The sequence below is a fragment of the Papaver somniferum genome, chromosome 9 (assembly GCF_003573695.1).
Source record: "Papaver somniferum cultivar HN1 chromosome 9, ASM357369v1, whole genome shotgun sequence".
NCBI lineage: Eukaryota > Viridiplantae > Streptophyta > Magnoliopsida > Ranunculales > Papaveraceae > Papaver > Papaver somniferum.
In genome coordinates, this window is record NC_039366.1 from 107,281,101 (window position 1) to 107,295,088 (window position 13,988).

Genomic DNA, 13,988 nt, shown 5'->3' on the forward strand with positions numbered 1-13,988 from the left:
GTCTTTCATGTGGTTAAATTAATTATAAAGGTACTGTTTGTGTATTCTACAAAAATATTTTTGATCTGTTTACTTATGCTAGCTTCCAACTTTTCAACAAATTATGACGCACATGAGTTTCCTATTTGTTTCGCGTTGATGATACTAACATCTGTGTAAAATACGAAAGTATTTTTCCCTGTTTACTTATGCTAATTTCAATTTTTTACTGAGCATATAGGATGTATCAGGCTGATAGGGTTTTATGCTTCATGTACCGGTGGTAATGCTTACAAGAAAATTAAATCCAAGTGCAAAGACCTATTCAGGCAAATATTCTAACGGGAAGTGCTGCTGGGAAGAGTACTATTATTAATAGATTAATAGAATAGTAATACAACAAACAGAAACACACCTAATCTTGACGAGCCGGAGTGGATTGAAGATTCTAAATGAAAAAACAAACCAAATTGCACCAGAAGGATATACCTAGAATGTGGTCTATAGGGAAATTTAAAAAAATTTACACCATCTACATTTAAACTGATGCTGTTTAAAATTCTGCTACATTCTATGTTGAACCTTAAATATAGTGTTATGCCATGTGTTTGCTTTGTGAAAAATTCCTAACGATGAATAAGCATGCAGTAAATCGAAATTTAAAGATAAGCATACTATTAGGATCATTAAGATTAAGATTAATGTATTGTTGTGAAATTCTTCGTCTTTTCTTTGTGTAAGATTATGCTCTTACTTATTTTTTGGGGGAAGCTGTTTTAACTGCCAATTACATAGTACCACATCCTATATACTCAAATACTCATTAAATAGTACCACGTCGGCTAGGGCATCCTAGGTTTCGTGCTGAATAAGTCTTGGATAATCCTAACCTTGCAAGCCGGTTTTCAAGGTTAGTTAGTCCCGAGAATTTCTAACCATTTTGATGCTGAAACAAAAAATAATAATGCACAAAAAACCACGACCTGGCGATGGCTCGGGAGAGCATAGAGAAAACGATGAAAAAATGCAACCGTTAGTCGACATAAGTGAAGGTCAAGACGAGACTGAAAAGAGAGTCCAGAGATCACAACCATTCGTCGAGAATAGTGGAAGTGCAAACAAAGTTGAAGACCAGAGTGAGGAAACGGTCGACACAAATGAGGATGGAGATGGAGATGAAGATGAAGACTTTCCTGATAGTGAGTACGAAAATGGAGATGAAAATAAGAGTGTGCACACTAAGGAATGCCCATGGTAGTGGATAGTACGAAAACATGAGTGAATATGGAGATGAAAGTGACATGAGTGATGACGATACATGGGGATAAAGATACAAAATACTGATTTCTTATACGATTTCTACTCATGGTATTATTTGTTTTTCACTTGGATTTGTCATGTCATATAACAAAAAAGTTTACAATGACTTGATATTAGATTTGTGGTTTTTTCTTAAATCTTTCTTCTCTTTATTTTAGTCGATTTCATTATTTTTTTGATATTAGATTTGATTATTTTAATTTCTATTTACTACTTTTAATATTACCTATATTTTTACTGTTTCATACTAATATCTAGGCCCGTGCAGAGCACGGGCGCAACAGCTAGTTTCTCCATAAGTGCCGCTGCCTCTTGAAATTATGTTTATCCTTTTAAAATTATGTTTATCAATTTAGAATGTGATACAACTATTGTGCTGATTAATTGTAAGTCTCTCTTGTTGTGCTGCTTGAGGTTCAACGAGGCATTTGATGCTTAAACTCTTGTTATAGTTCTCTGTGAATCCCCAATGAAGAAATATAATTTGTACCTAGCTGTACCTGGATAAGAAGATTTCTGTACAGTACACAACTTAAGTATCCTATTTTTGCTAATCTTCTTTCTTGGTCTTTTATTGCAACCATTATTTTGGTCTTCAAAATATTCATTTTCGTTGGGAGGGGGTTTTTGGATCAAGGGAGGGGGAAATTCGTACTCAACCCATTAAATGAAACCGATCCTAAACTCTCTATTGATTCGGACAAATTTGTCCTCGACTAAAATTACACGATTCCTTTCGAACTCAACAAAAGTTTCCAACTTCTTCCTCCTAAGTCCTAACCAATGTAGTCAATATCGAATTTCGGTGAATATCGGCTCGGGACCGAGGCACTATATTTCGGTGAATATCGGTGAAATGTCTGCAGAATATCTGTCATATTGGTGATATCGGCATCTCGGATAAACAACGAAGATGATACTATCGGCGGTATCTCGGTCATCTCGGTCGAGATTGACTACTTGCTCCTAACTCCAATGGCGAAGAACGAACCTAAAAATGTTCAATTTTTCAACCAAATCATCTTCAGGTGTTATTCAAGTTGTCATTTGATAAGCTTAATTCTCAGGCAGCAAAACCTTCAAATTCTGATATCATATTCCATGAGGTCTAATATAAATTCCTTCAAGATTGGAGTGTTAGATTGGCCAAAAAATGTTGCAATTCAAGAAAAAAGTGTTGGAAAAAAGTTAACAGTGATAGTTGATAGTTCTCTCATCTAGCAAGTGCTCGCAGTCCGACTATCAGCGAGATTGCAACGCTGAACCGTTCGGCGCTCAAAAAGTGACATAAACGCCTAACCATTCAGCGCTCTATATATTTTACTAATTTTTGAGAGAGAATGTGATGGAGAAAGAAGAAAAAGAGGGAGAGAGAGGGAGGGAAAAAAGAGGGAGAACGTGATGGAGGGAGGAAAAAAAGGGAGAGAGAGGGGAAAAAAATGGAGAGAGAGAGGAAAAAGGTGGAGAGAGAGATAATGATTAGTTTTAAAAAAATAAAATTATGTAGCGCCGAACCCGTCGGTGTTTAGCGCTGTTTTATTCAGCGTTTCGCTGCTAATTTATCAATATCATAGGACTTAGGAGGTTACCCAGGCTAACGTAGATGGCCAATCTAGCAGCTAGATATCTAACCCATGGGACTAAGCCTAGAGAGTATTCATTAAGCAAAAATATGGTGCAGTTAAATTGCGCCAAATACAGTTCAGCGAAACTTCCAGATGTTTTTTATATTCTCGTTCACTCTAGTAAACGACGAGCCACCATACCACGCTACCCAGGGTGAACGAGAATCCAATTTATGCTAGAGACTATCGTAAAAAACTCCAGAGCTAGTAAACATGATCTTGCTTTACTATGCGGTATACACATTTAACTTGGTGAAGATTTTCACATGTAAAAGACAAGAGACCAGAGATACACTTCTAGAGATACACTTACTATATTGTATACACTTTTTGCTTTTTAATGACTGCTTGATCATCGTAACATAATTTTTCCATCAATTTTTGATTGTTAGTAAGTTTTTTTATACAGTTTTAATCGTGGTGTTTCAGAATTTAACAACATCAACAACCTTCGCATCAATGGTCGATTGACCGGCAACAAAGAAAGAAATCAAGAAGGGTATTCGAAATCATTTTGAGTTAGCTTTTAAAGAAGTCCCTAACAACCGTCCAAGAATCAAGAATATGTATTTAAGACGTATTGATGAGAATGTAAGTGTGTGGTTGGAGAGGGATTTTAGTGAAGATGAGGTCAAGAATGCAATTAAAGATTTGGGAGTTGATCGTGTTCCGGGTCTGGACGGATATCCTATGAAGTTCTTTATTGTTTGTTGGGATTTTCTAAAAGAAGTTTTGATGAAAGTTTTCGAAGAATTTCATGACCACAATGTTCTTCATTCGTCTTTGAAAAACAACTTTTATTACGCTTATACCTAAGAAAGCGGGTGTAGAAGAAGTTAAAGATTTCCGGCCTATTATCCTTATTGGGAGTGTGTACAAAATCATCTCAAAGGTATTAGCGGAGCGTTCAAATGTATATCTTCCTACTCTCATCTCAACATCTCAATCTAATTTTATTAAAGGAAAATAAATTCTTGATGGAGTATTGATAGCAAACGAATGTGTGGATTCTAGACTTCGCCAAAAATTACCGGGGTTGGTTTGCAAGCTCGATTTTGAAAAGGCAATTGATAATGTGAATTGAAAATTTCTAAATAAGGTCTTATTCAAAATGGGGTTTGGTGGTACTTGGAGATCTTGGATTAGGAATTGTTTAACATACTCAAAGTTCTCGGTTCTTGTTAATGGATCGTCTTATGGTTACTTTAGTAGTGAGAAGGGATTACGTCAAGGAGATCCACTTTCTCCTTTTCTTTTTACTATTTTTGGTGAAGTCCTAAGTTGTATCTTGATCAAATTTCGGGTTTCTCGGTGAAGGAGGGGGAAAAAAATAAATCACTTACAATTTGCCGATGGTACTATTGTTTTTCTTGATGCTAAAATAGAACAAGTTGATGCTCTTCGTTACCTACTTCTTTGTTTCGAGCTAACTTCGGGATTGAAGATAAATTTCTCTAAAAGTAGCTTATTTGGGGTCGGGTTCGAAGAGGGAATTGAAAATTTTGCTAACATGTTAGGATACAAGTTTGTTAGTTTCCCTAGTATCTATCTTGGTCTTCCTTTGGGAGACAAAGTGGGAGGAATACAAAAATGGGAAGAGATGCTTGAAACTTGTGCGAAAAGAGTTGCTTCTTGGAATGGGAAAACAATAACAAGACGAGGTAAGCTATCTCTCATCAAAAGTGTTTAGGCTAGTCTTCTCATTTATTATCTCTCCATTTTTCTTGCTCCATGTTCCATTACGAAGAAAAATGATAAAGTGGTGAGAGATTTCTTATGGGATGATGCTCCTAATAAGAAAAGAATTCATGATATTCGTTGGAAAATTGCTAGAAAACCAAAGAAAAAAGGTGGTCTTGGTATTCGGAGAACTAAGCAAGTGAACTCGACATTGCTAAAGAAATGGTGGTGGCATTTTGGTTTGGAGAAAGATGCATTGTGGAGGAAGATTGTTGTTGAGAAATTTGGTGAAACCTTTACCTGTTGGGAAACTCTCAAACCCAAATGACCAAAAGGTGGTAGCTTGTGGTTTAATATCTATAAAGAGCTTGAAGATTTCAACAAAAGTATTAGATTCAAGACTGGCGCGGGCAAGGAAACTAGATTTTGGGAAGATGCTTGGCTTGGTGAAGGAAGATTATGTGATATGTTTCCTTTGGCATACGAAGCTTCAAGAACCAAGGAGTTTGTGGTGGCTAGTATGTATGAAGTCGATGAAGATGGTATAAGATGGGGATTTATGTCTAGACAAAGATACTCTCAAACTATTTCAAGTGAAGTTTTAAGCATACCAAATCTTCTTTCTTCCATATCGATTCAAGAAGGTGTTTTGATAGCCGAATTTGATAGGAAATGAGCATGGTCAGCGTACGGTTAAGGATGGTATTAGTAATGAAGAAGATCAAGATGAGCCAAATTTTCCAACCGATGTTGTGTGGAGTCATGATTATCCTTGCGAACTCAATTTTTTTCTTTGGCTTCTTTCTCATGATAGGATAATTACGACGAATAAGCTCTTAATAAGGGGTATGGATGTTTCTAGTCTATGTTGTTTTTGTGACGAAAATGATGAAACTAGCTCGCATTTGTTCTATGAATGTTGGAGGACCCGGAGAATTTGAGATTACTTTGTTAAAGGATGCCATTTTCATTGGAATTATAACTCAAATGTCACCACAAATGTGAAGTCTTGGAAGTTTAATTGGGGTGACGAAAGGCCTAATCGAATAACATCTCGTTCGCAATATGGTGGTGCATATGGAGAGAGCGAAATGCAAGAGTCTTTAAAAACAAGAAAAAAAAAATTGGTTAGCCTCATTAAAAACGTTAAACTACAAGCGTTCTTTTGGGCCGAGTCAAACACAAGAATGTTAGGTCTAACGGCGAATATGGTAGTAGCTTTGTGCGACTCTTTATTTCGGCCTTCTTGAGCTCGTTATTGGTTTTCTTGGATTACCGAATTCATCTTCGGTAATATATCCTTTTTTGTTTCGGTTTGTATTCATTGGGTTGAGGTACCTCTCTTAAATACCTTTTCGTTTTAATGAATTTTCTCTTTAACCGATCAAAAAAAAGAATTTAGTGTCGGAGCCGCAGACTTAGTGAACTGATGAACTGAATTTTTCATACGTATAAGTGATGCAAAATCAAAGTTCATCAAGAGCACCTCTTTGTTGCACACATTGCAAAAGCGACATATCAAAATCAAGATGACATCATGTCTCTACTTTTTCCCCCCTCCTGAAAGGACTGTCTCTCTTGATCAACTCTTCCGCACCAAGAGATGAAAAAGAGAAAATATTTGATAACATCACACGACTATCATATTTTGACTTTGTAATTAGTGTGAAGTCAATCCATATCTGCTTTAATTAGTATATATTGTCACAAATGCAAACGTAAATAGCTTATTTTCCAGGGATTTTTGTTTACTCGTCCACCTAAAGTGAAGAGACATCAGATTTTCTCTATTACTGGTGTAAACGAGCATGAGAACAAGATACATAAAGTTCAGTGGCAGGAAAGATCGATCAGGAACACTTATTTCTAAACTTCGAAAAAATATTCATGCAACATTAAAAAAAAAAAAGTTAATAGACATACTGATTCGTATACACATGTCAACAGTATTTTTGAAGTGACTTGCACAAGGTTAACAATTCTTTCACGCCATTTCACCATGTTTGTATTCATTCTCTAGACCCGCAATCCTTCAGTTTTATATTTCACCGTTGGTGTTATGGCAGTCGAATGTTCTATTTCACCGCCACCAGAGCAATAGTGAAATGCAAACCTTCAGTTTTATATTTCACCGTTGGTGTTATGGCAGTCAAATGTTCTATTTCACCGCCACCAGAGCAATAGTGAAATGTTGCATTTCACCGGCACACGTGTACGGCAGAGAAATCTGGTATTCATTTTCCTTATTGTGAACGTAAATATTTGATTTCTTTTTTACTGGAACAAGCGAACCAAGGTCTCCAGACTAAATTTTTCTTCTTTATAATGATAAATAAAAAAGAGAAAATTATGACTTAATCACTAGAGAACTCTGATACATTCTAAGACAGAGATTCGAAAAATGTTTTATTTGATTTTCTTGGCTTTGAAAATTGTTCCCAACCTTAATAACCTAGATATTCACTCATCATTATCTTCGTACCTTTTCCGAAGATATAGTTTGGTTATGAAGTGTTCAAAGTCTTGATGGTTTTAATACGATGAATCAAAGATGGAAATATGGAACTCGGATTTAGGGTTTACGATTATCTTTGAAAATGAAGTAAGTCTTTTGTTTTGAAACGATATATAGTGCGATGGTAGTTTTGTCCGGGTCGTAGGAAATTATTCAATAGGCCCTATTAGGTGAGTTTAGTATGAGTTTATACTCCCTTGATCCACGGAACCCCCTCCCTATAACAAAATGTAAAAAATTTAGAATGCGATCAATTATGAATATTACTATTTTCGTTTAATTATGAATATTAATATAACATGTCATCAATATGTAGGTAAGCTAACATACCGGTTTCACCTTTTACCTAACAGGAGTTCTGCGGACTGTAGATAGGCAGCATACATTGCCCGTTGATATGTAAAACTTATATTTCCAAATCCAAAGCCTTTTTCAGTAGCAAGTACCGGGTCGGTTATAGAGTATCTCACAAAAGTATAGCATAGCTTTTGCGCCGGCTTGTCAAGCCTTGCACAATCCACACTACATCAGGCAAATGTAAAACTTATGTTTATCCTCTTAAAATTATGATTAGATGCGCCTGCTAATTAATTAAAATAATAATAATAATATAATTTCAAGTGAATTCTCTCTGTTGTGATTGTTCTCTTTTTAGAGCTTCTTGCCCCATCGAAAAATATTTCGACCAATAAGAATCTTTTATTTTTTTCAAAACAAATAAAATGAGGGAAAAAGCGGTTTAGTCCAAAAACGCGTCAAAAAATACGAACTAGACCATCCGAAGTTTTTTTTTTTGTTGGGACAATCAACATATTTCAATTCATTCAAATCATAATCGTGATTACGTGTTCGCTTATAAGAATAACAAAAACATCAAAATACAAAATAATCAAAATCCTAATACAAATAAAGACATCAATTACAAGTAGATCGCAAAGAGAAAGAGCGATAAACAGCAAAGATATCCAAAAGAATTTTATGTATATGGGAGAGATGATGGTAAATACGGAATAAAATTCGGCTATTTAATCTGATTGTGTTCTTGTTCTTTAATAAGAGATGCTCCTAATACAAAGGAGTACTTTGCCCATAAATTTGTCGATCCACGCGAACATGCGTGCCGATACAAAGCGATGTCGTGATGAATAGTTGATATTTTTGAATCAAGAACATCAAGCCACGAACCAGCCATTAAAATTTGAAGATTTCGCCCCACAACGACGAATAAAAATCGTACCAAAACGACGAAGAAATATGTCAAAATACACCAAAAACGATGTAAAAACATCTTATTCAATTACCTACTACCAAAAACGAATTCTTACTCAGATATGGTCCTTTTGGACCAAATCTGAGCAAGACGGCTCTAGGTTTTTTTTTTGAGAAAGGGAAGAGGAAGAGAGAAGGACGAGAGAATTCACAACACTTAGTTCCCGAGTTAACTAGGTACAATTAAGTCCAAAAGTTATATGAAACATGGAATATACACATATAATCTTCTTTATTTACAATTTAGTCCAAATATTTACAGTTTAGTCCAAAGTGACTCGTGATGATGTCAGCAATTTTAAATAGTATACAGTAAAACCTCTGTTTCAGAATATTATTGGGACCATATAAAATTATTCTTATATGGAGTTTATTCTTATATAGAGGTAAATATTACAAAAATTAAGCCTAATTGGGGCCAAAATTTTTTATTCATTCATGGAGTTTATTCCGTTATACAATATTCTTTTATAGAGGTTTTACTGTATAAAAAAATAAAAACAATTTATCTTTCGAACTGTTTGTCCAAAATTCACAAACTTTATATATTTGGAAAGCTATTTTCGTGAGTTATAAAAAGAGTACCATATGAATATATAATTCCCATTTTTTTAAAATTTACATTCGGGTACAAACATATACACATTTACAAATATCCAGAAAAATCCAAAGACAAGACAAGTTGCACCAATTTGTACACCACATACGACTTGAATCATCCATCTAAGCACCAGTAACGCTATCCATATCAAATAAAAACCTTGTGATAGGCTTGGGCGCTCTATCATTTTGAGCTTATGAGTCCCTAAAATGAACAATAAAAAGAATCAACATGCGGAAAGTAATTAACGAATAACATGTGCACCAAAAACATGTATACCCATGTGTACAAGTCCATATCCAAGAACATTATTGACCAACATGTGTACAACTACGTACACATTAACAATTATCAAGAACAACTACAATGTACAATAATGTACATAACAAAAACAACTACGTGAAATTTAATGTGCCAATTATCTTGTACGACAGTGACAAGAAAATAAGCCTTATTACTTCCATCCACATTAAATTTCATCCCCAATTATCCTATGTACCACACAAATAAATTGAACGCGCAATTGGGGGATACTTAAACTAATTAGGGGATATAAATTACCTCCCCCAACCAATGGTGTCTGCTAAGGGGTGATTTTTGGGGTATGAAAATACTAAAATACCTTTTGGTTAATTAAAAAACATTATGACAAAAATACACCATTAGTCCCGGCACTCTTAGGGTTAGGTTGTTGAAAAAAAAATTATTCATCTTCTTCATCCGTTCGATTCAAAATTTTCTTCGTCGATTAACCTACCCGAATCCATAACCATGCCTCCACGAAAGAAATCAGATGCCCAATTGAAGTCAAAATCGATTGTTCGACAAAAATTAGAACAAAGACTTTCTTTGATTGCTCAAAAGCAAGAAGAAGAAGAACAAGAGAATTCGGATAATCAACCTCTCGTAAGCATGACTTATGTGAGAAGGTAAGTAATTTTGAATTGTTTTATAAGTGTTTGAATCGATTTATAACAGTGGGTTTGGGTTAGAATCACGAACCCTAACTCTAACAGTTGAGTTTCAGTGTGTACCGGCATTGTATTCATACTAACCCTAACCCTAACTCTAACAATTGAGTTTCAGTGGGTACCGACATTGTATTATATTACGACATTCAATTCAGAATGAAGGCAGTGCCAGTATTGAGTAACGACGTTGATTTCAGTATAAACACAATGCCGTCTTCAAACCCAGAGTCAACTGAAACTGAATGTTCTATACCGACATTGAAATTAGGTTGAATACTATGCCGGTAGTGGGTTACGGCATTTATTTAAAATTATTCGAGTATGCCGGTAGTGCACTTTAAATATACAAGAAAACCCTAGGAATTTGTTACCAGTATCGGCATTGATTTTAGGTTGCATTCTGTGCCGGTACCTAGTTACGGCATGGAGTTGAATTTTTATGTGTGTGCCGATAGTGCTCTTTTAGTATCCAGGAACATCGTAGGAATTACCTAAGACTATCGGAATTGTCGATATTTATTGTTCACTGCCGGAATGATGTATCGGCACGATGTATTTACTAATTTACTACGCCATTTATGTGAATCTATGCCGGTATTAAAATTGAAAGTGAGTTTTCTTATATTCATTTCGTGTGTCTTTTGATATAGGTCTAGAGCCAAGGAAGCTAACAAAGAAAAAACTAAAGATGTTTTCATTAAGAAAAGAAAGAAGGACGGTCTTGATACTCCTCAGTATCTGTCTCCTTAATATAAAGATCAAGTTCGCAACAAGCGTTTGGGGGCTGATACAAGATGGATAACTTGGGGGAGTCGTGGTGACCGTAGTCGACTTGTAATCCGTGAACCTACTGGATCAGTTGAGCACGATGAGCAAGATGAAGAGTAAAGTGAGTAGGAAGATAATGCGGTTCATCCAAGTCAATTAGCAACCCAAAGCGAAGTTGTAGAGGAAGATGGTGGTCCAAGTCAACAACCGACACAAGGCAAGGGGAAAGGTAAAGTAAAAGTTAAAGGTTCGCACCTTCCTCATGCTGATGACACGATACCTGACCTTGCTCGTGGTAGAATGTGGGGTGAAGCTCACGATCCGAGAATGCTATTTGGCTACAAGGAAACGTGGGCTCGTACTATCTACCAAACCTGTGTAAGAATTTTTTATCTTGTGCATATGTGTTGTTGTGTATTTATGTAAAATCTATTAATTTTATTATCTCCTAATTATAGGATCATAAGAAGGTTGTGCGTGTTTGGTGAAATCAAGTCGCGTCTCATTGGGATTTGTCTACGGAATGTGAGAGGTCCAAACATTAGTAAGGGATTCTTGTCTATATGCTTTGGTTGAAAATTATGTGAAGTGTGAGTCTGTGATAGTCAATTGCTTCGTCGAAAGGTATCATGGTGAGACTGATACCATGCACTTCCCATTTGGGGAAATGACCTTGATCCCTGATGATGCTCAGAACATTTTAGGCTTGAATGTTATCAGCAAATCAATTGTAGAAGGACATAAGTGTCCGAACCTAGAATGATCGAAGTTGCACAATCCGACTAACAAGCTATTTGGTTGGGACTACGAAACTTCTGTGGAAAGCTTCTATGTATCTAAGTCTAGCAGGACAAAGACAATCAAGTTTATGCTGCTTAAGATTACCTTTGAGAAAACAAAGGAAAGATGTTTGAAGGACGGATGGGACCCTGCACAAATTCTTTATACGGCCGTTGCATACCTGTTATTCATCTTGGGGACTAAGGTATTCCCTGGCACTAGTGGCAACAGGGTTAGTTCAAACCACCTTCAATACTTGGATATGTTGGAAGAGGTCTTTACCTATTCTTTGGGCACCGTGGTAATGACACATTTGATGATAGAGATGAGAAGGACCTCTAAGGCTGTTACAAAACCAATTTGTCGGGAATTTCACTCTACTCCAGGTAATTTTGTTTTTAAACTTATGTTCTTATGTATATTGTTCACATGTACCCGTATCATGAACTTAAAAACAAAATTTACTGATTTTTATATGTATCATTCCACATTGGTATAGGTGTGGGCTTATGAACACTTCCCAACATTGTTCATGAACTACCCCTTCTTGAAGATCATAAACATTGACGACCCCGAGGAGCCTAGAGCCAAGAGATACGAGTTCAACAATATTCTGAAGCCCGATAACAATCGTTGACTGACAGATATTAGATTGACTCTGGACACGATGACTACCAAAGAGGTTGTGTTCGACCCTTACAAGGAGGCTAGAGAAAATCGCCAAATTTTGAGGTTTAATAACGCTGTGTTTTAGTTGTTCCACCCAAAGGGATACGTTATGGATGATCCTCGATGTGTGATGCGATAACTTGGATATAAGCAATTACCTAGTTTCATGACAGCCTCTACTGAAAGGTACACTCTTGACCATCCTGAGTGCATGACAACTTCCACAAAGTTGAGAGAAGAGTATATGCCAAATCCAGAACCAACACATTGGAGGGATCGGAAACCACGTTGTTTGGTGTAGAACCGCTGATTCGATGATGGAACCTTGGTCGATTTAGGATTCACGAGTCCAGGCCCATGAAAAGAAATCCTTGTTTTAGGAATAGACGCTCTTTTGTTCGTTAGTTTAAGGAAAAACACAAAATAGACCTGAGTCTAATGATATACAATTTGTCTATGAGCTTTCACGAAAAACAAATTTTATTTTTTAAATACGTGAGATTTCATAAAGTGGAATAAACTCTCGTTTCAAAGACAAATGCTCGCGCGAGGGAGAAAAAAATATATAGATATATTTTTCAAATTTACGTGAGTTTCACGTTAAATATATATATTTTGTAAAATCAATGTTTTGATTTTGAACAACTGTTGAAAGTAGACAATCATACATGGCGAAATAATGTCTGTATATGAGTTTTCACAATTGTAGAATGGACGTCTGTCCAATTTTGAAAACCAGTGAATGTTCACATAGTAAAAATTTACGTGGGTTGTTCACGGTTTTATGAAAATCAAGTCATGATTTTGAATAATGAATTTTGTTCGTCTTTGCAGGTTTGAAGGAGCAAACGAATTCTCGAGATTGTAATCACTACAGCTAGTGAAATTGTAAACAAGTAAGAGTTGGATGGTTACCATTTTTGTAGACTCTGTTGTGAGCACATTTATTCCATGATTTATTGTTCTGTCGAAGCCTGCTCTTTGTATGAAAGATGCGCTGAAGTAGCCACTTTGCGAGAATGACTGACTCCCATGATGATACTTCCAAAGATGGTGTTTCCATAGATAACATCTCTAAACTTTAAGAAATGGTACTTTTGGAACCTCTGGGTGATGGTGAGAGATCTTTCATATTTCATTAGCTTTACCATAGAATTATCGTGTAGTGAGATTCTGGATCAATGTAGACTCCACGGAAATGTAAGAAAGTCTACGGGAGCGGAGAACCCAGAAGTAAGGACTACGGGATGTTAGCAAATGACGTGTGAGTTGTTAGCGCTCCTTGTGACATGACTTTGCCCGTGCAATTAGGATCATGAGACCAAGGTTTGTTATTTCTTTTCAGACTTTTTCTCCATCGATTGACGGTCTTCAACTTGTTTCCGGGCAAACAATTCATGAATCCAGCACTAATAAAGAAGTCGATGTAAGTATCCTTATTCGTGCAGGTGATCGTGGCATCTCCTTGAATGAAATAATAATAATTGTTGTTGATGAATCCAGGAAGAAATAATTGTAGATAAGCATCATGTTGATGAAGCGTGATCTTCTTTGGGATATGGGAATATGTAGAATTCCCGAAATCCCGAACCGAATGGAGATAGCGGCGTTGCCAATTGAGATTCCGGCATTGCCGAGCCTTCAAATGATTTAGAGACTCCCCTAGTAAGTATATCTCCTTTAATATCTTCATAGAAATATGGAATTGCTTATTTTGGAATGAATGAATGAGAATCCATGTGAGTATACGAGTAATTTTGCTGAAATACGTCACCAGAAAATTTCAGACTTCAGCATTTTGGCAAAAACAC

General features: G+C 36.1%; 1 protein-coding gene across 1 annotated transcript; it reads left to right on the plus strand.

Annotated features, from left to right (window-relative positions):
- Nucleotides 1-4,035: 4,035 nt before the first annotated feature.
- On the plus strand, nucleotides 4,036-4,932 carry LOC113312388. Its single transcript, XM_026561138.1, has 3 exons — nucleotides 4,036-4,192; nucleotides 4,310-4,585; nucleotides 4,685-4,932. Exons 1-3 carry the CDS (start codon nucleotides 4,036-4,038, stop codon nucleotides 4,930-4,932), a joined length of 681 nt encoding a protein of 226 aa, XP_026416923.1.
- Nucleotides 4,933-13,988: the final 9,056 nt, after the last annotated feature.

What these genes read in the sequence shown, in the direction of transcription:
- LOC113312388 (XM_026561138.1), top strand. Translation starts at nt 4,036, where the DNA reads ATGGGGTTTGGTGGTACTTGGAGATCTTGGATTAGGAATTGTTTAACA. An exon ending in TTTTCTTTTTACTATTTTTG is followed by an intron (nt 4,193 to 4,309) that starts GTGAAGTCCTAA and finishes ATGCTAAAATAG; the next exon opens with AACAAGTTGATGCTCTTCGT. An exon ending in GAAAACAATAACAAGACGAG is followed by an intron (nt 4,586 to 4,684) that starts GTAAGCTATCTC and finishes AAAATGATAAAG; the next exon opens with TGGTGAGAGATTTCTTATGG.